This window comes from Cyprinus carpio, chromosome A25 (assembly GCF_018340385.1).
Source record: "Cyprinus carpio isolate SPL01 chromosome A25, ASM1834038v1, whole genome shotgun sequence".
Taxonomy (NCBI): Eukaryota; Metazoa; Chordata; class Actinopteri; order Cypriniformes; family Cyprinidae; genus Cyprinus; species Cyprinus carpio.
Window position 1 is genome coordinate 12,319,802 of NC_056596.1, and position 26,731 is coordinate 12,346,532.

Here is a 26,731-nt window from a genome sequence, read left to right on the forward strand (position 1 = left end):
TGACAAAGTTGAAATTATGAGATCAAAAGTCAGTGACGACAATGAAGTCACAGTAAAGTGACATAAGTATGTCTAGTCAAAATTATGAGTTAATGTCAATAACGACAAAATTGAAATTATGAGATAAAAGTCATTATGATATAAGCAAAAATTATGATAAAACAATTATGACAAAAATGGAGATAAAAAGTCAATTGTAACATGTCACAATTGTGAGATAAAGTTACAATTATGAGATACACATTATGACAAAAAATGTACTTTTTAATCTCATAATTATGAGGTAGTCATAATGTGTGTGTGTTTGTGTGTGTGTGTGTGTGTGTGTGTGTGTGTGTGTGTGTGTGTGTGTGTGTGTGTGTGTGTGTGCATCTCAATAAATTAAAATGTCGTGAAAAAGTTCATTTCAGTAATTCAACTCAAATTGTGAAACAATATATGACTTCATATTCATTTATACTGACTTCAGGTGGGACTCTGGCCTAGCAACCATCCAAAACAGCCTAGCATCCAAATAGCAATACCATAGCAAACTCCCACAATATTCTGGCAACCAAATAGTAATCCCCTGGCAAGCCAAAGTGTAATAAAAAATTAAAAAAATCCCCCAAAACAAAGCACAACACATTTACATTTTAAGCCATATCTCCTTGCATAAACAATGTAATGCATTTGAAATGGTGTTGGACCCTCCTAAAAGGACAGAAAGTGTCTGACCCAGTAAATCATCAGCTGAACTAATATGGCCAAGGACAGTTCTGTGCATCTCTGGGTAGAGATTTACCGGGCTCAAAGCGTGCTGTGTATAATCACACGAGTGCTGAGGCAGCGCTGCTCCTAACTATCTCATTCAGCTTAAAGAGCCATTAAAGTGGAATACGACAGGATAGGCTGAAGAATCATTGTCGGTCCATCTTTATAGCTAAGGCTGGTTCACAGCTGCATGGGGCTTGAACTAGAACAAGAAGAGGACAAAGAAACAACCAGAGCTACGACTGGGGTCTGGCTAAAATTATATTCAAGTATTGAAATAGGAGGAGAAGGAAACAACCAGAGCTACGACTGGGGTCTGGCTAAAATTATATTCAAATATGCAACAATGTGCGTAAATGATGCATTTGTATAAACAAAATCAACTATCCCTTTAATTCTCAAAATGGGGCACAAACAAGATTTAAGAGCTACGGCAGATGTCAAAATGATCCACTAATAGCGTCATAATTTTTTTTGGAATAGAGTGGCATGAACATTCTACGTAATTTCTCCTTTTGTGTTCCACGGCAGAAAGAATATGATAAAGGTTTGAAATGACATGAGAGTGGATAAATGATGACGGAATTTTTGGGCGAACTGTCCCTTTAAATAATATATGTTGTTACCAAATTCAAGCATTAACCTCAAATATCAATAGATGCACACAGTCAACAATTGACAGAAAATCTTTATTAAAAGTCAAATGCCCTCTATTACATCAAATACTGAAAAAAAGGTAAGAGACATTTTGACGCTAACACCTCAAGTTAGGACAGAAGGGATAGAGGGATCAGCGGGCGGGACGAATACATGGAGAGTAAATGACAAAGACAATTAGAGAACATATGATGACAGAGCCCTTCATTCAACTGGAGAACATTTAGATATGATTGTCGTCATGCTCCAGTTCTATAAGCATTTAGTTTGTGAAATGGTGAAGCTGTAGGGACATTAGGAAACAGGAAAAGGTGGGGAATGTAATCTAATTCATGCATTTTATAGAGAAAGATTGCATAGCTGTAGAAAAAAAAAACTGTTTCAGTGGTGCTGATACCAATAATGTGCTTGTGGCCCTCTCTCTCACTCTCTTGTCCAGTTTGTTTGTCCCTTCCTGAATGAAAATCGTCCCATGATTTATTTGATCCCAAATTAGAGTTTTAAAAGTGTGAGAGTGAGTTAAATTTGTGTCCAATGTGCCACAGACATTGGTAGAAGCCCATAAAAGTGGTTTACATCCGCATTAGTTTTACTCCAGGACGAGGTGTGTGGGTCAAACCCACAAAAGGCCTTAATCTTCCATTTCCTCTCTCTGAAAACAAAAGGTATTTCTGATCCAAACTTTTCATTGGTGAAGAAACAGCCATGCATTCGTCTGTAATCCTGTCAAGTGTGCTTCCAAAAATGAAAGGAAAACAACAGTAGACATTTATCCTCCGATGTGGACTTGTCTGATCAAGGAACATCAGCATTGGTGTCCTCCACTGAATCCATTTTAGATTCGTATATGGAAGGTGCTGCAGTACAGAAAGACAACAAAGAGAGAAACAGCATATTAGACTAAGGAGCAGTCAAAATCAAATTACGCCCTTTCATGTCCCTAAAGTGACCGCATCATTTCTTAGTCCAAAAAAGTGACAAGCCCAAGATATATTTTTTAGGATTTGCGTCTTATAGTCTTCAGCATGCAAGTCGATTCTTGCTGTCTCACCGGTAACCGATAAAAATTGAGCAAAGTGATATTAAAAAGTATGAAGAACCAGAATGAGGAGCAGATGGCATTTTGATAATAAAATTGATTCTAAAATGAATTTGGAATTCCACCAGATAGCAGAAAGAGTTCCAAACCTTTGTCATACATTTTCAACAACAGACATTAAGCAGCTGTGCATGTGCCATTCGGGGGAAGTGCTGTGTCATTCTCTTAAAAGGACCGTTTTTACAGCATGTCACCCTTTACTGTCATTTATTTTATTTTTTTTACTTAATAATGTTGTTGTTGCTATTGTGTAGCTGTTGTGTACTAATGCAGCTTTTGAGTCCAAGAGAATTTCCTGTGAAGGACAATAAAGTATAACTTATTTAAATTGACCGTTTAAAACAGGATTCATTAATCAGAATGATTTCATTACGACTGAAATAAAAAGTGTCTATGTAGACATAGCCAGTGAGGGAGGAATTTACATTTAGATTTGTGCCTATTGGTTTCTCTATGTTTTCTAGGTTTTTTTCAATCACACCTCATTCAATAAAGAAACTTGCATCATCAGGTACTGGCACAAAAATGGCCAAATATTGTGTATATATAGCTTGTTTACTACCATTCAAAGTTTTAAGGTCGTTTTAAGGTTTTTAAAAATATTTTTGTATTAAGTCTCTTTTGTTCACCAAGGCTGCATTTATTTGATCAAAAGTATAGTAAAATATGTATGTAATATCGTAAAATTTTAATACAATTTAAAGCAACAGTTTTCTATTGTAATATATTTTAGAATGTAATTTATTCATGTGATGCAAAACAGCCATTTTCAACAGCCATTGCTCCCAAACTTCTGGGTGGCATACAGATTTTACAGCATTTAGCACCTGGCTAAGCTGGACTGTGAGTGGATAGTAAATAAGACACAGGTTTTTGTGTTGAAATACCATGTGCAAAAGTGGCTTAAGTCTTTAGTGAATTGGCCACTCAGTGATTATGCAACAGCACTTTAATTAATTATTTGAGGTAAGAAGCATAACACATTAAAACAAACTGAAACGCAATTAAATGTGTCTCTTGTAGCACCGTGTATTCACAAACCCTGTAATAAATATAACAATATATATATATATATATATATATATATATATATAATGAATGAGTCTATGAGATCTGATTTAGGGGTACAAGGTCCCGTTAAAGTGGTAAATTGCTGAGTCATACAAGCACTGTTGTTTTTTGTAATTCATTAGTGCAGAAATGACACACTTCACCTTTAAGTAACACAAAAGTACAGTACAGTCAGCAGAATGATAAGGGCATAAATCCCTTCCACGATATCTTTCTATGAGTGTTCAAGAAAGTAATTCTCTATTTGACTGAAAGCTGATGAAAGCAATCATAGATTTGTTTGGCATCTAGGTCTCCAAATGATGGTACAAAACGTTCCTGACCCTCTCAATCATGTGGTCAGTGAGGCACAGCTGTGCAGTCCAGAAAGGCCTGTAAAAGCCAAGCAGAAGAACTCTTGCCCCATAAAGCATATTTAAGCGCACTGCAGCCAAATTGGTGTGCCTCCAGAGTAAAGACCTAACCAGAATCTTAGCAACTAGCATACCTGGCTTTACACTGATAAGGACTCAGAATATGTCTGATATGAACACATTAACTCCAACTAAGATGATGAGCATCATTAGTGTGCACATCTAGTGAGTACAATCTAGTAAGTACATAAGCAACAGGCATTATGCTAAGGCACTGTTCTAAATCAAAAAAAAAAGATCATAAACAACAAGATTTGGAAAAATCTACATAAGCAGCAAATCTATACATTATACAAATAGTGTAGACTCAACACGCAATTCACTTTAATAGATTCAATAGATTCTACAATAGTCAGTGAGTTTGATGTTACCATGTTGCTAAGCTAACACCACAGTACTCTAACAAACATTAAATTGTCATTTTTGAATTAGATTTGACTGTTTTATTCAGTATATGTCAGTGATGAATTTAATATTTATAATGAGAATTTTGCCCGCATTCTCCACCATCTTGGTTAGTATAATTTATAGTAATAACAGCAAAACTGAACTCTGATTAGAATACATATGAGGAAATAAGTCACTTTACCATATCCATTGCTCTTACCTTAAAAAGTCAGGAGCCCTGGAGATCATGTTCTCAAAGTCGGCAAAGGAGAGCTTGTTGTCTCCATCTAGGTCGGCCTCCTCAATGGCCTTCTCACACACCAGATTAACCTCCTCTGGTGTTAGCTCCTCCTTCGTTAACCTGTTTAGAGTCTTTTCTAAGTCCTCCTTGCAGATGTAATTATCCACATTAAAGTCTAAGAACAAAACAAGAGGATAAGAATTAACCACAAAAGGCGTTCATGGTTTAAAGTTGCTGCATCATTTATTAAAGTTGCAATATAAATATTTATTACATCCCCTAAAACTGTGCATTGTGACAATCACATTGTAAAAAAAAAAAAAAAAAATTTGTTATTGTGGACTGTACATGAATCAATAAAAAAAAAAACTTTTACCATATATTTTAAAAGCATAAATGGCTTTCAGTTCTCTGGGAGCCATTTCGCTGAGAACCGAAAACATGTCTACAAAGTCGTTGAAGCTGAGGTTTCCCTGGCCGTCTTCAGAAAACGATTCCACAATACGATTCCTGAATGGATTCTCCTAGAAAACAGAAATTGAATGTTTTATTAGGTTTATACTATAAAAAGAACTAGATAGGCTGCAACATCAGTGTAATTTTAGTATGATCTATTTACTATTATAGTATTTCTGTCATGACATCTCTTGGGGAGTTTAGCATGGTCATATACATGGCAGTGTTAATGTCTTTGGTCTTGGTGGAATAGATCTGCTATGCTGCTTCTCCTGTGGCAGAGCAAGTACTGAGACATTCTACTGCCAATACATCTACAGACATACTGCTGCACATATAACATATATGAAATAACCCCCATATACTGTACAACATACATGAAATCACCCTGTCGCAGATCTATACAGGTGGAGCTGGGGAAGGTGGAGGGTTTCTGAAGCGTGCTGCAATGGCTACAGTAAGCACTATCTGAGTATTTAAAAGTTGAGCAGCAAGCTCATTGGCTGCTGATACGAAAAGAATCAATCAGCTGCGCCATGTCAACAATGATGTCATTATGTCAGATTGAGAACTTATCGGCCTGCACCATCTAGTTTCACGACAGAATTTTGTATTTAGTAATATTTTGATATATTTTAATAATTAAGTTTTAGCAAATTTGTTATGTGCTTTTGTCATTTTTATTAGTTTTTCTTTTTGAAAAAAAATCAATTCAAATTTTGATTTTAGTTTTAATATATTCAGTACTTCAACTTAACTTTTTCATCTATTTTATTTCAGCTTAATTTCAATGACTGCAATAGTTTTAGTTAACAGTAACAACACTGCGCAAAATTTATCTGGATATTTGCATGGAAATCTGTGTTTTTTAATTTTACAGAACAAGAAAAAAGGTCAAATGGTGTCACCGTAAAAATACCATGGAAACCATGTAATACCATGCTATTATTTGAAATATTTTACAAACTATTAATTAATTAATATATTTTCCCTTAAAAATCAAAGTAGATGCAGAAAACATTTGCAGATTGTGTCTAGGCCGGGACATTGAGTACAAATGTGTGGCTGGACATAAGCACGTGTGCAGCAGAGGGAGTTTTGCTGAGTGAGTCATGTATAAAATGTAGAAAGGCTGACTCCTCAAACTGGCGCCCATATAGTTCTTACTGGCTATTGGCCTAAAGGAATTTTTATGCCCCGTGCTACTAGCTGACTCAACAGCTCTGGGAACAGTAACATGAATACAGCAGATCAGGATCAACCCTGATGTCTCAGTTCTGCTTTAAACACTTACCATCCTGTGCATAATTATAAATACAACCATCCCAAGTGATATTTTTGTGCCCGTTTTACTATCCGCAAGGTCAAAATAGCAAATATTACACATAGGATTTGAGGTTTAAGTTATGTTAGTAGCACAAACAGTTCTAAATATGTTACTGCAGGTTAGGGGTTCGTTCAAGTCCTAAGCATGAGCCAATTTACATGCAACCAAACAAGTTAGTAATTGGATTAATGATTTCATTAATTGAATTCATTCAAATTGAGGAAAATTTGATTAGATTGCCTTATGGGTAACGTCATAGAAAACATCCATCCATGAGTAATTAAAAAAAAAAAAAAAAAAAAAAAAAAACTTACGGCGTTTGTACTGGCAGATGTCACGTAAACAGCCCTCTAATGCTCTGATGTGTTAAATCACTCCACTTTTGCACAAAAAGGCTAATTACCAGACTGAAGGGGGCAGAGATTTATGTTTATGAAGGCTGAGAGGATCTTTGCAAACTGGAAGCTGTCGTAGCCTCATCAATCCCAGCTTGAGTGCTCTCCATCAGTATCATCCACCTCCTAGGGTTGGGTTTATAGCTCCTTCATCCATCTGACGGCTTTAAAGGGTGGTAAAAATATGTCTCCAGCAAGAGGGACATAATGGGGCTCATTCTGAATCTGGAACTGTAACATCCGACAAATTTTGACTGACTGAGGGTTGGGTCGGAATTAATAAGGAAAGGTGAGATTGGATCAGCGATATGACTGTAATAATAAATCCTCGGCTTGACTGAACTTTTTCTTTAACCCTGTAAAGCTTGTCATATAAAATTGCAGTCAGAAACATATTTTTTTTTATTGAACAGTTTATTGAACCTTTAGAACAAATATAAAAAAGAAATTTAAAATTGTGCTTTTTTGAGTATCATATTTGATACATCAGGCTTTTGTGGACTATTAAGTATGATATAGTGAGAATATAGAGCTCATACACTGAGGGGAAAAAACATGTCAGTTTTATTCAGAGGCTCAAACTAAGCAAAAATATCCAATTTGGTGCTGATGCTGATGTTTATATGGCCAAAAGAAAGATGAAAATCGAACAGCTTGTAATGTAAATCAATAAGATCTTTATAACAGTATAATAGACTACTTACATAAAATACATATAAATATTAGTTGTCACTCTTTATCTCCCAATAATATGTCTTAGTAAGATGATATTAAAAAAGAATAGATTTATGATAAAAGTTCTGTATTTTTATTGTGGGGGGGAAATCATATAATGCAGTGCAATACAATAATGACTGAAAGATGAACAAATAAATGTTCCTGAAAAGTATGACTGTATCATATTTGATACTTCGTAACATGATTTTCTAAAAATGATGTATGGAAAATCAAGTAAACGGAAGGTGATTCAGTCCAGTAAGAGTTCATCTTGAATTACTAAGAATATAAAAGTTTTTCTTATGTTTACTTCACAAAAATCAGTAAAGATTTCACAGAAAAAAGACATATGAGCCACAACCTGAAGTGGGATGTTTACAATTATACTAAAAGTCCCTTTAATTGCAAAAACAAACAAACAAACAAAAACCCCATAAACTATAAAGCAGATGAAAGAGGGCATGTAGTATATTGAAAAACAGGTTTTTCAGCAAAGTTTTGATCATACTGATAATTTAGAGGCCTCTGAAATTTACATATTAAATATGATACAGATTTAAAGAGTTAAAAAATGTCAATATCATCTTTGAAAGGAGATAATATGAAATAGTTTTACTATAACCAGCTCAGGAATGGTGCTAATAAAGTGTTACATCTATAAAATAACATAATTATTACATAATGCTAATGCTCCTATTGGTTAATCCTATAAATGATCTCTAGAGACTCTAGTCCGATTAAACGTGTATGAGTCTTTACAACCATGAAAAATCTAAAGCGCTAACATAATTTGCTGAAATGGCACCATCTCATGGAGCGTTAACTTTCAAAAGCATAGTGGTGTAATATCCCTCGCTCCCACCGCTTGTGCTTTGTCATATAAACAGCCCAGCCAATGTGGCCATTAAAAACCAATTTCGTTCTATAAAAACAAGTGTCTATTATATCTGATATAAACTAAAAGTGCAGAGAGGGTCATTGCACAAGCATCATGTTGCTTAAACAAAGCACCAGCATATTTCTGCACCCCTTATGCTGTTGTATGTGAACTGGAAGAGGAATTCTATAGTGAATAGTTAACATTACCTTCAGTTCCGGCATGTTGACTATGAGAGCTAAAGGGACTTTAACATCAGGGTCGTTGGTGTAGTCCATAGGAACCAAATGTGGAGCCAGCTCGTGGTATCTTCCATGCAAGCTGCAATGCAGAAAAAAAGTGAAAACTGGTTACTCCAGTTCATCGTTGTTCTTTGGACTTCATGGACATCTGGTTGGAGGAGAACTGGCCCCCCGACTGAGCCTGCTTTCTCCCAAAGTTTTTTTTCTCCATTCAGTCACTGATGTAGTTTTAGTTCCTTGCCGCTGTTGCCTCTGGTTTGCTTAGTTGGGGACACTTCATTTACAGTGATATCATTGACTTGATTGCGCAGATACAATTTAAACTGAACTGAGCTGGGCGATGACATCACTGAATTCAACGATGCTTTAACTGAAAAATTGAGTGTTTACTATTGTCCTTTTGCATTGACACACTATTTTCCTATTTTTATACCGTAAAGCTGCTTTGACACAATCTGTATTGTTAAAAGCGTAATATATATAAAGGTGACTTGACTTGACATCTTCTTAGATCATCTTTTGAATCAGAGCTCATTTGTTTTATTCATAAAACGAGAATAAAACAATATGGTTCATTTGAAACGTAGCAGAGAAGACCACAGTACTGTGATGGTATTCTAAATCTACTGATTTACTGAGAGAGAAGATACAACACAGCATGAGTCAAATATTTTAGTATTCGTAGTAGTATTAGTATCATTTTAGTATAATTTTATAGTTTTTAGCAATATTTTGAGTTAGATTTTATTTTTATATTTTCTGCTTTCACTGTTTTTATTAATTTTGTGTTTTTGTCATTTTATTAGTTTTGCTTTTTAAATATGTTGTAGTTTTTATACATTTTATTTATTAGTTTTAATTTATGTAGTTTTAGTTATTTTAGTACTTCATTTTTTTATGTTTGTTTTAATTTTAGTTAACTATTATAACCCTGGATAAATATCAAGTTAAGATGAAATATTTGAGGGGGAATTATAGTCTATTAACACAAAAGAAAAACAAAAAGCAAAACAAAATGAAATGAAACAAAACAAAAATCAAAACAAAACCAACATGAAAAGAAAAGTAAAAAACAACTAAACAACAACAGAAAATGTTGTTTGGTAATGCAATGACAAAACAAAACAAAAGCCAATTTATTAAACCCATTTATTGTTTTGTTTCCTCGTTGACAGCAAAACATATATATGTGTGTGTGTGTGTGTGTGTATGTGTGCATGTGTGTGTAAAAAAAAAAAAGTTGCTAGAAACAAAATTTAGGTTTTATCAGCACTGGTTTATATTTAATCCCTAAATAATCTCAATGGATGAAACTAAATGCATTTCACAAATAAATGCATGTAATAAATGCTGTAAAGATTCACTTGTTAACCACACCCACTAACCCATCATAATTAAGAAACCAGCATAAGAGGAATTAGTAATGCAGATTTCACAAGGCCGGTTTGTCTATTTGTTTTGCACATTCTGGAGGCTTGCCAGCCAGCGGTAAACTGATGACTCATTCTGAGCATGGCAACAAGACAGGGACGTGGACACTGTAATAGGCCTTTGCAGCAGTAATAAATAAATAAATAAATAACTTGCACAGAGATGATATCAGATATTCAGTAAAAATCAGGACCTAGGGACACACAACGATATAGAAATCTGATGAAGCTTTGTGGAGAAAAGAAAACAATGATTGATTTATAAAAAAAATAAAAAATAAAAAAAAATTGTTTTGTTGGCTTAAGACAAAGCGAAACAAAAACAGAGTAGAAACAAAATTAAACAAAAGACAAGATCAATAAAAAACAAACAGAAAATATGAAGCAAACATAAATATAACACAAAATCTAAATAGTGAATAAGAAACAAACAAACCAGGAAACAAAACAGGATAAAAGAAAGCTAATATCACAGTATACTGCTACAAGAAACAAAATCTCCAAAAAGATAAAAGCTCTGCTCTGTAATGTTTGATTACGTTAACAGACTGCTAAAGCAACCGACTGCAAGAAAGAAAGAAGTGCGTCTTCATTCATGACTATAAAAAAGGCACCTGTAACTCGCCAATATGACACTTCTGATTGTTTTCCAACACCAGTAAATATGAAATGTTAAACCATTATTATACTTAATATGAAACACTACTTTGCACTACACTGAGGTGATTATTCAGTGTGATCAGTGTTTGCTTAAGCTTGAGGAAGTCAATAAAAACCCATACAACTGCAGCTCATTATATTTATATTAGGATACGTTATAATATGTTTTCAGACAAAAGGCTTTGCTAGACATGTTATTAGCAGAGGCTGTAAAAATTTCTAGTATTGATGATTGTACAGTACATACTGTATCTTGTACCAGCCGTAGTCACAAGAAAAGAGAAAAATCTCATGTTGCACCACAGGCATCCAATCAGGATGCAAGGAACTACAAACCAATCCATAATGATTGCCGATAACCCTACGCTAACCTTGCATGACAGCCTGGCGGATTGTGTGGGTACGTGTGGGGAACAGGAGAAACGGAGTGTTTTATGAAGGTGATAAAGTACAAGACTCCATTAGGTTTGCCAGTGATTGTCCATTTTGTTTCTCGTGCTCCACTGGCCCTGTTATCAAAACCAATCTCAGTGTCATTGCAGGGGGACAATCCATCCACATGAATCAAACCGGGCTGACACATCTTATGTAAGAGCTGGAAGTACTTACCAAACAACATCACTGATAAAGCTGTCAGAAGTTGGAGTTCTTATGCAAATAAGGTTTGCAAGCTGTTTGAAAAAAACAAAATTAAAGTAGTAGACATAATTCAGATAAGTTGTGCATTATATACGTGAGTGCACCATAAAGAAAGTAGTACATAACTAATACCTCAAATAATGCGGCTTGTTGAGGAGAGATTCATGCTATTACAACCACATAGCAACACGCCTAACCACTCAAAACACCTCAGCAACCACATGGCTTTGCACTAAAACACTTACGACACCTTAGCAACAACACAAAAACACCCTAAACCATTCAGAATAACTTATAACAACACTCTAAACCACTCAAGACTCCTTAGCAACCACACAGCAACACTCTAAACCCTTTAGAACACCTTCGATGCCACATATGAACACACTAAAACACCCAGAACACCTTAGTAAACACACAGCAACACTCAAACCATTCAAAACACCTTGACAACCACACAGCAACATGCTTAACAATTCAAAACACATTAACAGCATAGCAACTCAGAATACATCAGCAACCACATGGTAGCACACTAAAACACTCAGAACATATTAGCAACCACACAGAAACACTCTAAACCATTCGGAACACATTAAATACGGCTCTAGTCTAAACCAATCAGAACACCTTAGTAACCACAGAGCAATACTCAAACCATTCAAATCATCTTAGCAACCACACATGCAAAAACTCTCAAAACACCTTTGTGACCACATGGCAATGTCCTAGCAACCACTTACAGCACCCTAACTGTTGCACAAGTAAGGGCTAGTCAAATAATCACCAACAATTTCGTTCAGAGAAATGATGCATAGTCAGAGAGAGATAGGTATTTAATTTTATTTCACTTGACCAGCAGTAGCTGTGTGGTATCCAGAGACCCACATGTTTAACACCAACAAGCAAATTTTTATGTGGAATATGTTGCAGTTTATTCAAAGCATCCTGGTGCATTGGTAATGGAAGCAGAGGGTTACAAAGCTCTCTGGGCACATGAGATAAAAGCCAGTAATGGTTCATTGCTGAAGAATAAGCAGAGCCTATAATGGCCATTAGAAAGTATTGCATTAAACATCTCATTAACCCCTTTCATGGATGCAGCCTCTCTCTTATCCTTCAGCCCAGTTAATAAATGCATAGATTTTTTCAACCCTCCACATGCAACACATACATGAGAAGTCTCCACAGATATGGAGCTTCATGAGAATTCATTGTAGTTTCTCTGATTGCAGTTTAGATGGGCCACAACTTGTTAACACCATGGCTCTGTGTGATAATGAGCAGGTAACTTGATATGTTGATATGACAGGAGGATGTTTCTTCACCTAAGGGCACCTACACATCACGGTGAGGCTTATTCACTGTCACAGGAAAGTCCATGACCCATCATGAGTCACCAGGGGACCGTAGGATGGGTTTCATTACGATAACTGAGGCTTTTCTTCATTAGATGGGTATAGCCACAAAGAAAAAAAAAAACAACAACAGGAAGACCAACAGGAAGACCTTCACCAGCTGCTCATGTGATCTTAGCAAAATACCTTTAGAGAAGCAATTCTGGGTACTGGGTAATATCATAAGGTATTATCCGCTAATAGGAAAGTAAGTAGGTTCTGAAACTCTGAAAAAGTGTTTGTAAGAAAGAAATCCATTATTAAGACATTCAAGTCCATAATCCATAATAATGCTTCATAGAGTGAAAAAGTCCATCCGCTGTTGTTCTTTCACATCAATATCCACTGACATATTTGTTTAGAACTGTTTTGGACTGCTTTTACTTGTAAACAGTGCTTGATCTGTACATATATTTTCTCCTGATTCAGAAGAGACAGATTTTTCCCTGGAGATATTTCTGGATGAACTATTCCTTTAAATTTATGGTAAACAGAATTAGTAACTAGAAATATTAGTAAATGCTGTATCATTTTAAATGTTGGGTACAGTTCAGAAGATTGAGATATCTTGTTAATAGTTTATATATATGTATATATATAAAAATGAGATATGCACCTTAAAAAAGCAACAAGTCACCAAATGTATTCTATCTGTGAGAATCCACCTTGTACTTCTGATTATTATTCATCTTATTTTATAGTTTTTTTAAAGGCTGCCATGCATGTTTTTAAAGACTGCATTATTTGAAAAGCATCCCCTGGATGATAATAAAATCTCATTTAACTGTCACTACATCCACAACCAGGGACTTAGACAGACATGGCCAAGAAAACAGCAGTAAATCATTCGTACATGATGCAGCGCTGCATCCTGAATCATATCTTATTATCCTTTCAAGCTTTATACACCAGAGCAAACATCATGAGGGGTCACTGGCCAGTCTATCAATCTCACATCACACATCACACAAAATGCCCTATAAAGGCCACTGGATTGAACATAATACACTCTAAGTTGAAGTGAGAGTGATGTAATTGGCGTAGCCTGATAGTTTGGTGAAAGATGGTGATGATACTGGAATAGAAGGTCGATTGCTTTGGGTAATGAAAGCTTTCAACATGTAAGGAACATCAAGAGAAACTCTGTAGTTGGGACAAGTGGCATAGAGTTGCTGACGATTAAAGATACCCCTTATTTCTCATAATCAATATGTCATAGCCAGTAATTTAAACATCAAAACACTAATACTTTCATACCTACTCCATAAAATCTAAAAGCTGAGTCACTGAGAGAAAAACAAAGCAAAGTAGGAAGATACCTACTGAATTTCCTACACAGTATTATGACATACAGAAAATGTAAGTCGTATACTGTATACAGCATTGGAAATGTCCTGGTCGTGAGTCAGACTGGGGGAAGTACACTAGCTGTAGCTCAGCCAATCAGAGCCTGTTGTTAGGCTTCTGTATTACTGTAATTTGGTCGTTTGCCTGTAAGCTGACACTGTACCCCTTTCTCCTGTATCTGCTGTTCATTTCTTAAAGTAGACACTTGATCTTCAAACGACAGCGATTAACAGCATATCCTGAAACCCGAGAGCAATATGTCAATCCTATTAGAACAGAAAGCAGGCAATTTGTTTTATTTATACCTAATGCACATAGGGAATGGACAACAGCCAGGTCGAATAACAAACACAAGGCTTTATTTCTTTATGTTATCGTGGCCAGGAATGAACCAGAACTGATGTGACACTTTACAAGTCTGCGCCTAATCAAGAGATTGGGTTCCAGGACTTTCGTAAGGTTTGAAAAGCGATCCTACGCCAAGAGAGAAACGCAGGTAACAGTGTTTACACAGAAAGTCTCAGTTTCAACCAATCAAAGAACATACTAGAAGCATTTTATGAACACAAAGCTCATTTTAAAGGATTTATCGTTCTCAAAACTGTAAGAACCAGTTCTAGCAATGCAATTCAGATCTTGTTAGTATGTGTAGGTATTTCAACACACTCTCGTGACGATTCAGAATTATTTTACTTTTGGCAAATTGAACTCAAATTGAAATCTTATGTATACATTTTCGAACAATCAGTTCAGGTTTGGATTTTCTTATGTGTTATAGTACATGAGCATCTCAATCCAAACCCTTTCATATACAGACTTTCAACATGGCTTTATAAGTAGCTTCTTTGAGTAGTAAATACATTTTTATGAGATGATGAAATTGTAGAAAAATGTATGACCCAAACTTAACCACGACTGAAACGGGGGAGGAGGAAAAAATAATCAATATAATTTGGATGTTTCTGTATGATCGAAGTTCTACATTATCATATGACTTTGAAATCTTTTACAAATATATAAAAATTCACATATATAGATTTTACTGTATTTATGATAAATAAGATTAGATGTTTAATACCATCACACTCTATTCAACACAGTTTATGCACTTAACTAATTTGACATTATAAGTATTAAATCTGGAAGGTTTCTAGAAAATTTCTTCAATTCCAGTTCCAAACAGTCATCAGAGGATTCAAAAAGATTTTTACATCTCAAAAGTATATATTTACATTGTGGATTATGTTAATATTGTACATATTAGTGTCAAACAAATAATGCAGATGCTGCAAAAGATGTGAGACACAATGGACAAATACATCCATCTAGCATATGTTTACTGTTTTAAAGCATTGGAAAAGAAGAGCAATGGAAAAAAAAACTGTTCCTGTGGCTCAGTGGTAGAGCATTTCGTTAGCAGTGCAAAAGGTCATGGGTTCAATTCCCAGGAAATACACATACTGGTATAAAAAAATGTGTAGCCTGAATGAAATGTTGTTTAGCCTGAATGCACTGTAAGTCTATATGTGTATATGTGTAAAATTTTTTTGTGTGTGAAGTGTCTATATGTGTTTTTGATATAGATATAGTTTTGCCAACTTGTGACCAATAATTCCATTCGCTACAACTTCAGCGGCCATGGTGACATAAAACCTGCCTCATAAACAACATGATTATACTATTTAATAGTAAAAGAAATATATCATATTTAATTTGATCCACATTGTAACTATGAAGTGTGTGCTCACTGCAGTCACTGTGCAATGAAGCATTCTAATCTACTGTTTAACTATCCTGTTGCCGTTGTTTTCTTTGTTTATATGCAAAATAATTATAATTACATATTATTTAACAATATAAACAAAGATTTATATATGCTATATATACTACAAGATATGTACAGAAAATTCTGGTTTTGGAGGGCAGCCATGTTGTCTAATTGAGGCTGGCAGAGAAACTGAGTGATGGACTCTAGTTTTCGCCTGAAGCTCATGCTGATTAATTGTATGAACAAACCTTTCTGATTGAAAGCCGATTAGTACAGCTACACTGATCGCTGCTGCATTAGGCCAATAGAAAAGCGCTATGTATATACCAACGACTTACAACCGAGGCAATGTTGTGTTGGTGGCTAAAGACAATTACACGCTTTGTTGCTTGCTGCATGGCCTGTCAGGGAGAGATTCTGATAGAGCCACAAAAAAGCAAGAAAGAAATCACATTCTTGCAGACAGAGCGAGGCTGTAAATCTCAGCTGGATGGGATGTAATCTCTCTCTCCCTTGTTTAGCAGGACAAATTATTCTCACCAAAGAATACTGGCTTCTGATTCAAAATGCTTCCTGTGGGTTGGGTTGTTGGTAGAAGACTTTTGAGCATGTTGAGCAATTGTGCATTTGATATAATAATTTGTTCCCTCATTTGAAGTGAATCGTGCACGTGAATAATAATACGTTTTATATGGAATTACTTTTGTGAAAATAAAAATGAATGTAACTTTTCAAGAAAACTGAAACTGAATAAAATGACTTTGAAACTGAAAATAAATAAATAATAATAATAAATTGCAGGCAAAATCTTTGACTTAGTTTTACACTGCATGTTTCTTTCACTGATCTATGCTTACAAATGCGCTTCCAGAGTTTTCATTTATGCTTCTGAAGTTTTCGCTTGCACTCCCTGAATTTTTATTTGTCATTCTGGCACAATTCTCTCATGGGGGTGGAGCTAGCAGCGGTGTGTTCTCATTGGCTACTGAGTATATGGTTGACAGTATCTTCTTGACAGTGAAGACGTCTGTAAGCATGGCTTCTTGTTTCATTTTAGTGATATAAAATGATAGTTAAAGGGGTCATATGATGTTGCTAAAAAGAACATTTGTTTTATTATTTGGTGTAATGAAATGTGTTTATGCGGTTTAAGGTTCAAAAAACAGATTATTTTCCACATACTGTACACTATAGTTTCTCCTCTATGCCTCGCCTTTCTGAAATGCGTCGATTTTTACAAAGCTCATAGTTCTGAAAAGGAAGGTATGCTCTGATTGGCCAGCTATCCAGTGCGTTGTGATTGGCTGAATACCTCAAGTATGTGACGGAAATGTCACGCCCTTTACCATACTGTGATGCCGTGTCCTGGTCAGAACACCGGCGCAACAAGACAAAAACAATAAAACCCATTACAAACGAGCCATTTGTTGCATCCAGTGGGGACATAATTACGGATTATAATGATTTATACTGTCTTATTACGCATTGCGTTGCATCACGCTGAGTAAACATAAACCCATTGCTGCATTTGTGATCAGAGAAACGACAAACAACAAGCGCTACTCTACACTGCTCAAAACTCGCGTTTGAATCATCAGTGGCAAATCTTTTAAATATGTAAACTTACAGACTGTGAGTCAGAACAGCCGACATTGTAGTCTACTCTCCCAGGATCAGGAAACAGTCCTCCATAAAATGCACAGCACACATCTGAATATTTGGGTTGGACTGTTCTGGAACAGTGTTGTAAATAAAACTTAACAACTGATTTCTAGTCATGTCCTCTTTTGGAAGGCCAAACAAAGTATTTTTGCTTTCACAACGAAACACACAGCATCTCCACAACATGGCAGCAGCGGCAACAATACTACAGAGAGAATCAGAGTTACGTTATCTTTCTTTGCGTGAACATCTGGGCGGTGTTATGCAAATCTTCCCACATCGTGACATAGACATGTGGGGGTGTGTTTAAACGAGGCATTTTAGAACGGCATGAACGAGTTTTAACTTTTATAAAGAATATCTCTTTGAGATAAGAGAAAGGAAAATTTGAAATTGCATCATATGACCCCTTTAAAGATTATTTTTATTATTTTATCAGTATTTATCTGCTGCTACACTATATTGTTGAGATGATTTCTTAGGAAAAACATTTAATAAAAAGTAGTCATTACTAATGGCTAAATATATATCCAAGTGCAAAACCTAATACATGCAAATAATTATGACTGAAAGGGTTTCCAGCAACTAGGGAGTACACAGGGAGTACACAGCCATTGATATACATTCAGGGCTATTCAGTCATCTAATGTTAGACAATGGCATTACAGATAAATGGTGCATAATTTTGAGGTATTTAGTACTGTAAAATTCCCTTTAAAAATACACATATACACATACAGTGGGTATAGAAATTAAAAATAATCACATTTTGTTGCAGCCCGAAATGAAGACAGACACATTTTGTTTTATCCAGCTGTATTTACTCAGTGCAACTTAAAACATCCAAGTGTAAGATATAACATCAACATGTCAGGAAGAAAAAAAAAACTGAATCACTAAGTTGGAAAAAGGATCACCCCCTTGTGTCAGTATTTTGTTGAGCCACCTTTTATTTTAATTACAGTCTTTAGTCCTTTAGAGGTTAGCGTTGGACTCAAGGGCCGTATCAGGACAGGCAGACAGTTCAGAGACAACCTCTGTGGTCGATACATGGGAGGCAGAGAGTTCAGAGACAGCATCTTCGGCCATGACAATGCTGGCTGAGGGTTCAGAGACAGACTCCTTGGCAGCAAGGGAGGAAGGGATGAACTCCTTGACCAGAACAGGACAGGCTGAGAGCTCAGAGACGACTTCACTGGTCATTACATGACAGGCGAAGAATTCAGAAACGGCCTCCATGGCCATGAAAGGACAGACAAGGGAGTCAGAATGACCTCCTTGGCCCTGACAGGACAAACTAAGATCTCAGAGACTGCCTCTATGGCCAGGACAGGCAAAGGGTTCAGGGATGGCCTCCTTGGCCGTGACAGGACAGGGAAGGAACTCTCAGGCTGGCGCAAACACAGGACTGGTGCAGATTCACGGACTTGATCAGGCTCTTGAATGGATTCATGGACTGGAGCGGGCTCTGGAGTGGATTCATGGACTGGAGCGGGCTCTGGAGTGGATTCATGGACTGGAGCGGGCTCTGGGGGAGATTCATGGTTTGGAGCGGGCTCTGGAGCAGATTCATGGATTTGAGTGGGCTCTGGAGCGGATTCATGGACTGGAGCGGGCTCTGGAGTGGATTCATGGACTGGAGCGGGCTCTGGAGCAGATTCATGGATTGGAGCAGGCTCTGGAGCAGATTCATGGATTGGAGTGGGCTCTGGAGAGGATTCATGGATTGGAGAGGGCTCGTGGACTGGAGCAGGCTCTGGGGCAGCTTCATGGGCTGGAGTGCTCTGGAGCGGATTCATGGACTGGAGCTGCCTCCTCAGATTCAGGAGTTGGATTTGGGGCTGTGTTGATGGATTGGTGGATTGTAGTGGGCTGGTGGAGTGTATGGGGCTGTTGGTGGGATGGTGTGGTGGTGTGCTTTGGTTTGGGTTGGTTGTTTGGGTTAACCACCTGTGGTCGCTGGGGGCCTCTGAGGTCGCTGGGCTGAGTGCCGAGATGACCGGGATGCTAGCTGCTTCCACAGACATCAGCGGTGGGTCCGCCACACTGGACATCAGTCTCGTTTGCCTGGGCACTGCCTTACTAGCTTCAAGTGCAACGTTCATGAAGACCGGGAACAATGGTGTGGCGTCCATGGTGACTGTAGATTCTGGCATAAATGTTCATGACGGCTGGATATTCTGGCGTGGCGGCTATGAAGGCTGGAGGTGTCCGGCGTGGTGGCCATCTTGTGAAGAGGCTCTGGACTGACAGCCAGCTTGTGAAGTGATTCTGGACTGGTGGCCAATGGTATGGCAGCCATGATAACTAATGACTCCAGCGTGGCGGTATGTGACGTGAAGAGGCTGTGGTTTGGTAGGCATGACTTGAACTGGCTCTGGCTTGACATGAACAGACTTGGCATACTTGACAGCAGTAACATGGTGTGGATCTGGCATGGTGGCAACTCAGGGAACACCACACTGCTCTTTTGCCACTCCCACAGTAAAAGCAGATCCGCTCAGAAATAAAGCCAAATCTAAATACTGCTCTAATGTCCAACCAGACTCAGGAATTGGCATGAGGGATATAGGCTCAAAAAGCCCCCATAACAAAAAATATCATAAGACACACCTCATCATAAGAAGTTAGATGTGCCCGTTTAAGAAAGTCCTCCATGTAGCTCTCAATTGAGCAGTTTCTTTGGCGAAGATGTATTAATTTAACTGCTGGATCCATGAAATGGTGAAGTCTTGTCATAAAAATGCAAGTAAGGCAAAGGTTAGGATCCAAATGCATAAGTTTAATGGTATAAAAGGAGTAATCCACAATCGCAGTCAGGCAGGCATGAGGTCATAAACAAAATCATTCCAAACTTTGGCATAGTAAGGAGCTCAGGAAAACAGCAATCTTGGCTATCATGCTTAAAAAACAAAACTGAAGATAGCGGTGTGACTATGTTAAGACTAGCAGAATATAATAGCAGAAATAAACAGACTTCAATAGGCAGAAGTAACAAGATAACTAGGAACAGGTGTGTTCAATCAGGAGGTGGCATGTGGGAAATGAAGTCCATGACACAATGACGTAGAATGGAGTGCCCTTTAGTGGAAAACCAGAGCACTCCATATGACCATCGTTACATCGTTATCCCTGTAAAAACTGATATTGCACTCCATTACATAACATACTCATTCACTGTTTTGTTACTTATACTGTAAAATAAACTGTTCAAAGGATCATTGCAGCTTTTAAAACATTTATGAATTTTAAAAAATACTCTGTATATTATGTACTTGTGCATTTTGTATGTTAATGTAAACGATGAGATTACTGTGCGTTACATGTATACAATACAATTAGTGTTTTGTGGATTCTGATCTTTCCTGTCACAACATAACTGCACTTTGATACTTGTGTATATGCTGTAGTGACAATTCATTCATATTTTCAATTACATTAATTTAACTGGTTTATAAAAGTCACAATTTAAAGAGTTGATGATTGTTAAAAAATGTATTTCCAATTTTAAATGTTAGATGATATTGTTAACAAAATAAAATAACTAAAAATTATCAGCATGATAAAAGCAATAGCAGCAGCAGATAAATACAGTACAATTGAAAAACAAAGCTCCTAGCGTTATATTACTAAAATGAAATAGGAAGCCGCTAACAGACGCTCAGATCCACACAGGCGCAACACTGATGCCTTTACTTCCCGGTCAAGAAGCTGTCAATCAAAAACTCAGTAGACAATGAGAACACATCGTTGCTAGAATTGTGCCAGAATGACGAGCAAAAACTTGAAGCGTAAATGAAAATTCTGAAAGTGTTATATTGAGCGTAAATCGTGTTAGTACATAATTAGTAAATAGTAAATTGTGCGCACAATTTAGTAAAATGAGGGAGTGAATTAGTAAATCATGTGCACAATTTATTTTATTTTTTCCCTGCATGTCATGTGCGGGGCTCTGTATTTTCCAAAAATACAGAGTCGACTACCCAAGTTTTATCCAGTATTTGTCTTGCTGCTGTTGTGAAGTCTTCCAAATCACTCACTTATGAGGTTCCTTAGAAGGCAGCTGCCTATATAGACAGCAAGGTATGCTTTGGAACAGAGCTTTAGATTTGAGTTTAGAGCTTGACAACTCCTAAATTTGCATAAATGGTGGCTCACATAAAGTACAATTCCCATAAAAAGAACCTTTATAATGGTCAGGTTCTCTTTATTAGATCTCAGGTCTCATCTGAGCAACCGTATGAATTTCACTCAAACAAATGGCGCACAGCCTGTGAATGGAATACTAATGAAGCCAGCGGACTGTTAAAAGCAGACTGGTCTGTATGAATGAGCCTGGATGAATATCACTGGAGCTGAACCGCTGACAAGGGGAAAATGAGTTGCATGAATGGGGAGAGAGAGAGATTTATGTCTTAGGTTAGTAAGAGCCAGTGGAGTGCAGCAGGGTTGAATGAACTGGTAGAACACACAATACCTTAACACAATAGCTGCAAAACGGATGGTTTGGTAAAAAAGTTATGCCCACACTGATTATGAGTTTTCATATTCATATTGGACTTTCAATTAACAAATTATACCATGTTTAAATTAATTCTGCTGAATTCTACAGAATTATTTACTAAAATAAGCTCAGAAAAAAAAGAAGTCTATACTCACCGAAGAATTTCCTTTCGGGTAAAGAAGGTGCAGTCCTAAGATGAAAAAAGAAAGAAAATTACTTCTCTGAGCACACATAAAGCATAAGTGCCATTCCATAATACAATGTTCAAGAGTTCAAAAGTTGAGGGTAGGTAAGATTTTTTTAAGGCTTTTTGAGACCCTCATGCTCAACAATGCTGCATTTATTTGATCAAAAATACAGTTAAAGCAGTAACACTGTGAAATATTACAGTTCAAATGATTTTAAAATTTTCTATTTTAATATAATAAAGATTTTCATTAAATGTATTCAGAAGTCATTACTCCAGTATTCAGTGTCACGTAATCCTTAAAAAATTATTCTAATATGGGGATTTGCTGCTCAAGAAGCATTTCTTACTATTATCAATGAAGAAAACAGTTGCACTGCTTCATTTTTTTTTTTTTTTTTGTGGAAACTGTGATACATTTTTTAGGATTCTTTGATGAATTGAAAAGAACAGCATTTATTTGAAAAAAAAAAAAATTTCTGAGATCTTTTGTAACATTATATAAATATCTTTACTGTCACTTTTGTTTAATTTAAAGTGCCCTTGTAGAATTAAAGTCTTAATTTCTTACTTTTAAATTCTTAAAAAATTAAGAATGAGATAAATTATAATCTTACTGACCCAAACTTATGAAAGGTAACCTTTGAGTTATTCTATTTTAAATTCTAAAAATAATAAAAGCACAGAAAATAATGTGTCGGTGAACCAATTCATGTTCTCTTGTCAGACCACATCTCTGATAGGTTAAGCAACACTTTTGCATTCACACTGCATGACTGCACGTGGATCAACACCTGAGCTCCTTGACAGCTTTTTCAACACCTTTTTGTATTAGCACACAATGCCTCTTAGGTTTCACTGTGTTTGATAAGTGTTACCCGTCACAAAAAACAGCATGCCAAATAAGTCCTGCCAATATGACCGAAGGAAACAACAACAGCTGTCAGCCCACTTTAGCATGAATCGCCTAAAAACCCATTATAAAACTGTTTCCAGATCCTTTCTTACCTCTCTGCACTCACTGTAGCGGTGCCAACCTGAGCCGACAGATTTATTAACTAATGATTAAGCTCTCTTTTATGATGTTTACCCAAACACCCTGCCAGCTATATGCTAAAAAAAGCCCATCCCCCAAATCAGAGGAGCAGCTCCTAAGACCGTTCTGTAATTTACGCGCATTAGCCTTTGAGTACTGTTAATTGCTCATTAATTTGAAATATTGAGGCTTGAATCTGTGAGATGTGAGGTAAGGCCACAGCTGTGAGTTATTAGCACAAAGGATAAGCGACTCTGTGTTAAATTATTACCAGAAACATAAGCCCACATATCTAATAATGACATTACATGCCCGGAGAAAGAAATGGCTTCTTCATAACTTCTTATAATCATGTCATAGAGACATAATATAAAGGTACGAGAGCAGCTGGCATTTAGTAAAATACTTCTCACTGCTGCGTTGCGTTGTTAAAATCAAATGTAATTAATAGTCCTACACTCTACAAATGTTTGTATGGCAATATTTTATGGTACTTCTATGGTTGATTTCTTTTCAGTTTTGGTAGAGGTGGAAAGAAAGTAAGTCACCCAGTCTGCCATGATTGAATCTTCAGCCTCAGGGGAAAATAAATCACATTTTGCTTGAGTTATGAATGCGAATTTGCAGTCTGTATTGAATGGAATAAAAAGACTGTACTGTGAAATAATGGTAGAAAACATCCTTGTATTAGAGTTGTCCTGACAGGCTGCATGCAAAAACAAAAATACAACGTGATCAGTATGTTCTGATTCACAAACAAATGACTCTTATGCACCAGTTTTTTTAGTGAATCAAAAACATACAACGCAACCATAGTAGTCTGATTCACTAACAAATGACTCGTATGTTTTTTTTTTTTTTGATTAAAAAAATTAAAACGCGGGTAGTGTATTCCGATTTTAATAGTTTTTTTTATTTAAAAAAAAGAAACTTTTTAGTAATCGGTATTATGCATTTGTATTCTGATTAATGTATTAAATGAGAATTTTTTTAGTGTTCTTTTTAATGAATCAGAAACATGCAGCGCAACCAGTATATTTTGATTCCTGAACAAACGACTCTGATGAACCAGTTCTTTTTAGTAAATTGAAAACATCCAGCATGACCAGTGTATTCCAATTCATGAACAAACAACTCTAAAGAACCAGCTTTATTTAATTTTATTTTCAGTAAAATGAAAAACAATAGCTACAGCATGACCAGTGTAACCAGTTTCTGAAATTAACAGTTCTTATGAGCTGATTCTTTTAATAATTAATTCACAAAAAAGATGAGCTTGAATCCATTTGAAACACTGTACTGTAGAATTACAGAATTAGTTGAGATAATTTCTTTTATATGTAAGAAAAATGAACATATAACTGAAGTATACCAAAAATAATTCTGAACTGAATCAAACTAAAACTGGAAACTAGGACTAAATACAAATTTTTGTATGAACTATATATTAAGACATACAGTGGCGAATCCTAATAAATACCTTTACCGATGCACATTTTCTACAATATACTGCCCCAATAGCCTGATTCTGTTTTACAGACCAATGAATGACTTGATAAGACTTGGCTGCTGTAAGGAATGAGTCTATCAGCCAAATGGCCAAGCTTCACTGTTCCAGGTAGTACAACCCAGTGATTAAAGAGCACAAGGAGCGGCAGCCATTGTTGCTAACAGTCATTGATCTTCATAATGCACTTTGTTGATTGGCAAGCGGGAAACTCAGAAGCCTACTATTCAAATTTCATTAATATCTGACTCAAACCATTCACATAACACACACACACACACACACACACACACACACACACACACACACACACACACACACACACACACACATACATATATATATATATATATATATATATATATATATATATTATATATATATATATATATATATATATATATATATTAAAACAGGACTATAAAGCTTCTAGCAGCAGAAGCTCTCAGAAACTCCAACAGCTGACTAATCAGAATGCGGTTTCTGAGTATCTTCTTAGACTGGTATTAATATTTAAGTCTCACTGGGTCCAGATGATGTTTCGCCAAAGCATGACAGACTGCTGTTACGGAAGACAAAAGCAAGACCTTCTCACATGTTGATGCATGAGGAGGATAAAGAACAATATGATCAGATGTCTTCAGATATGACTCAATGCTCAAACCTTAGGATTCACACAACGAGCAAACAATATATGATAATACACAAAAAGTGTGATTGTAAATAAAAGTTCCTTACTTCTGTGTGCTGGAATTTATGGTTACTACTTGTTTTAAGAACATTATGAATTTTATATAACTAAATACTGGAATTTGAAATAGTCTAGACTTTAAAGCTCAAGCATAATATCTAAGATCAATATCAATCCATGTTAAACTCATTTCCTTGCAAAATCCTACAAACGGCGCACTGTGAAAGACAATAAAGTTGCTTGTATGCCGCAGACAATAAACTAAGAACAAGGTGAAGCCTCATATAAAATCTTTGGGATTCTGTATTTTTTTAAAGATCCAAAATACCCTTTTTTTTTCTTGCTTGTGTGTATCTCTCTCTCTCTCTCTCTCTCTCTATATATATATAGATAAAGCATTAGCCTATATAATCAGTTTTCTAAGAATGCACCTTGACTATGATTTTTGTTTTGATAGATGGTTGTTTAAATTTTTGTTTTGATAAATATATAATCAGTTGTATAAGAAGAAAGAAAGAAAGCACACATTTGTTCATTCTTTAACCCAAAACTTGAATTTGTTGTTGCGTAATTTTCAATAACGCTGCAGACTAGAGAGTCTCTTACCTGATAGGCGTCTAGCTGTTCATCAGTAAATATCGTTTGTTTATTACCCATCTTAGTCGAGTGATTTTCCTCTCGTGCAGATGCATCACATTGGTCTTCTCTGTTCTAGGCATTTATGTCCACGGTTTGGCCAGCCGAGAAAATTGGGAGGCAGCATGAAATTTCAGTCCTTCCTGAAGTAGCCTATGCCTGTCGGTGGTAAAGGCGACACTCTCCATAAATACTTTAACAGCTCAAGAAACGTTACACTTGTTTGTCGCGCGGCATATACTCCTGTCCTGTCGCTGTTCGCTCTCACTCTGACTGAATTGTCAATGAAAACGATTCTAGAACCGATTTTAACACTTCACACCACCAGGGGGCAGCACTGAACACACTGAAAACAGGACAGACTATCTCATATTAATATACGCAAATATCTACATTTCATTAATACTATGAAAGTACACTTTTAACAAAAAATTATAATGATAGCCTGGCATTATTATTTAAATTATTTGTGCGGTAATTACTAATAAAAACTAACATTTTAAAACAAATAAAACTTCTAAAATATAAATGTTAAGATTAATGATTCGATGGCAATAAAGAACCAAGTCAAAAAAAAAAATCGATTTATAAAACAAATTTTACATGACAAAAATTCTAAGTTCTGCATTCTT

The 26,731-nt window shown here is 36.2% G+C and overlaps 1 protein-coding gene across 1 annotated transcript; it reads right to left on the reverse strand.

Annotated features, from left to right (window-relative positions):
- Window positions 1-1,423: 1,423 nt before the first annotated feature.
- Window positions 1,424-26,641, reverse strand: LOC109105557 (calcium and integrin-binding family member 2-like). The gene is made up of 6 exons (XM_042715562.1): window positions 26,070-26,641; window positions 22,198-22,232; window positions 8,603-8,714; window positions 4,998-5,145; window positions 4,601-4,796; window positions 1,424-2,267 (listed from the first exon to the last, which is right to left on the reverse strand). Exons 1-6 carry the CDS (start codon window positions 26,118-26,120, stop codon window positions 2,246-2,248), a joined length of 564 nt encoding a protein of 187 aa, XP_042571496.1. The 5' UTR covers window positions 26,121-26,641; the 3' UTR covers window positions 1,424-2,245.
- Window positions 26,642-26,731: the final 90 nt, after the last annotated feature.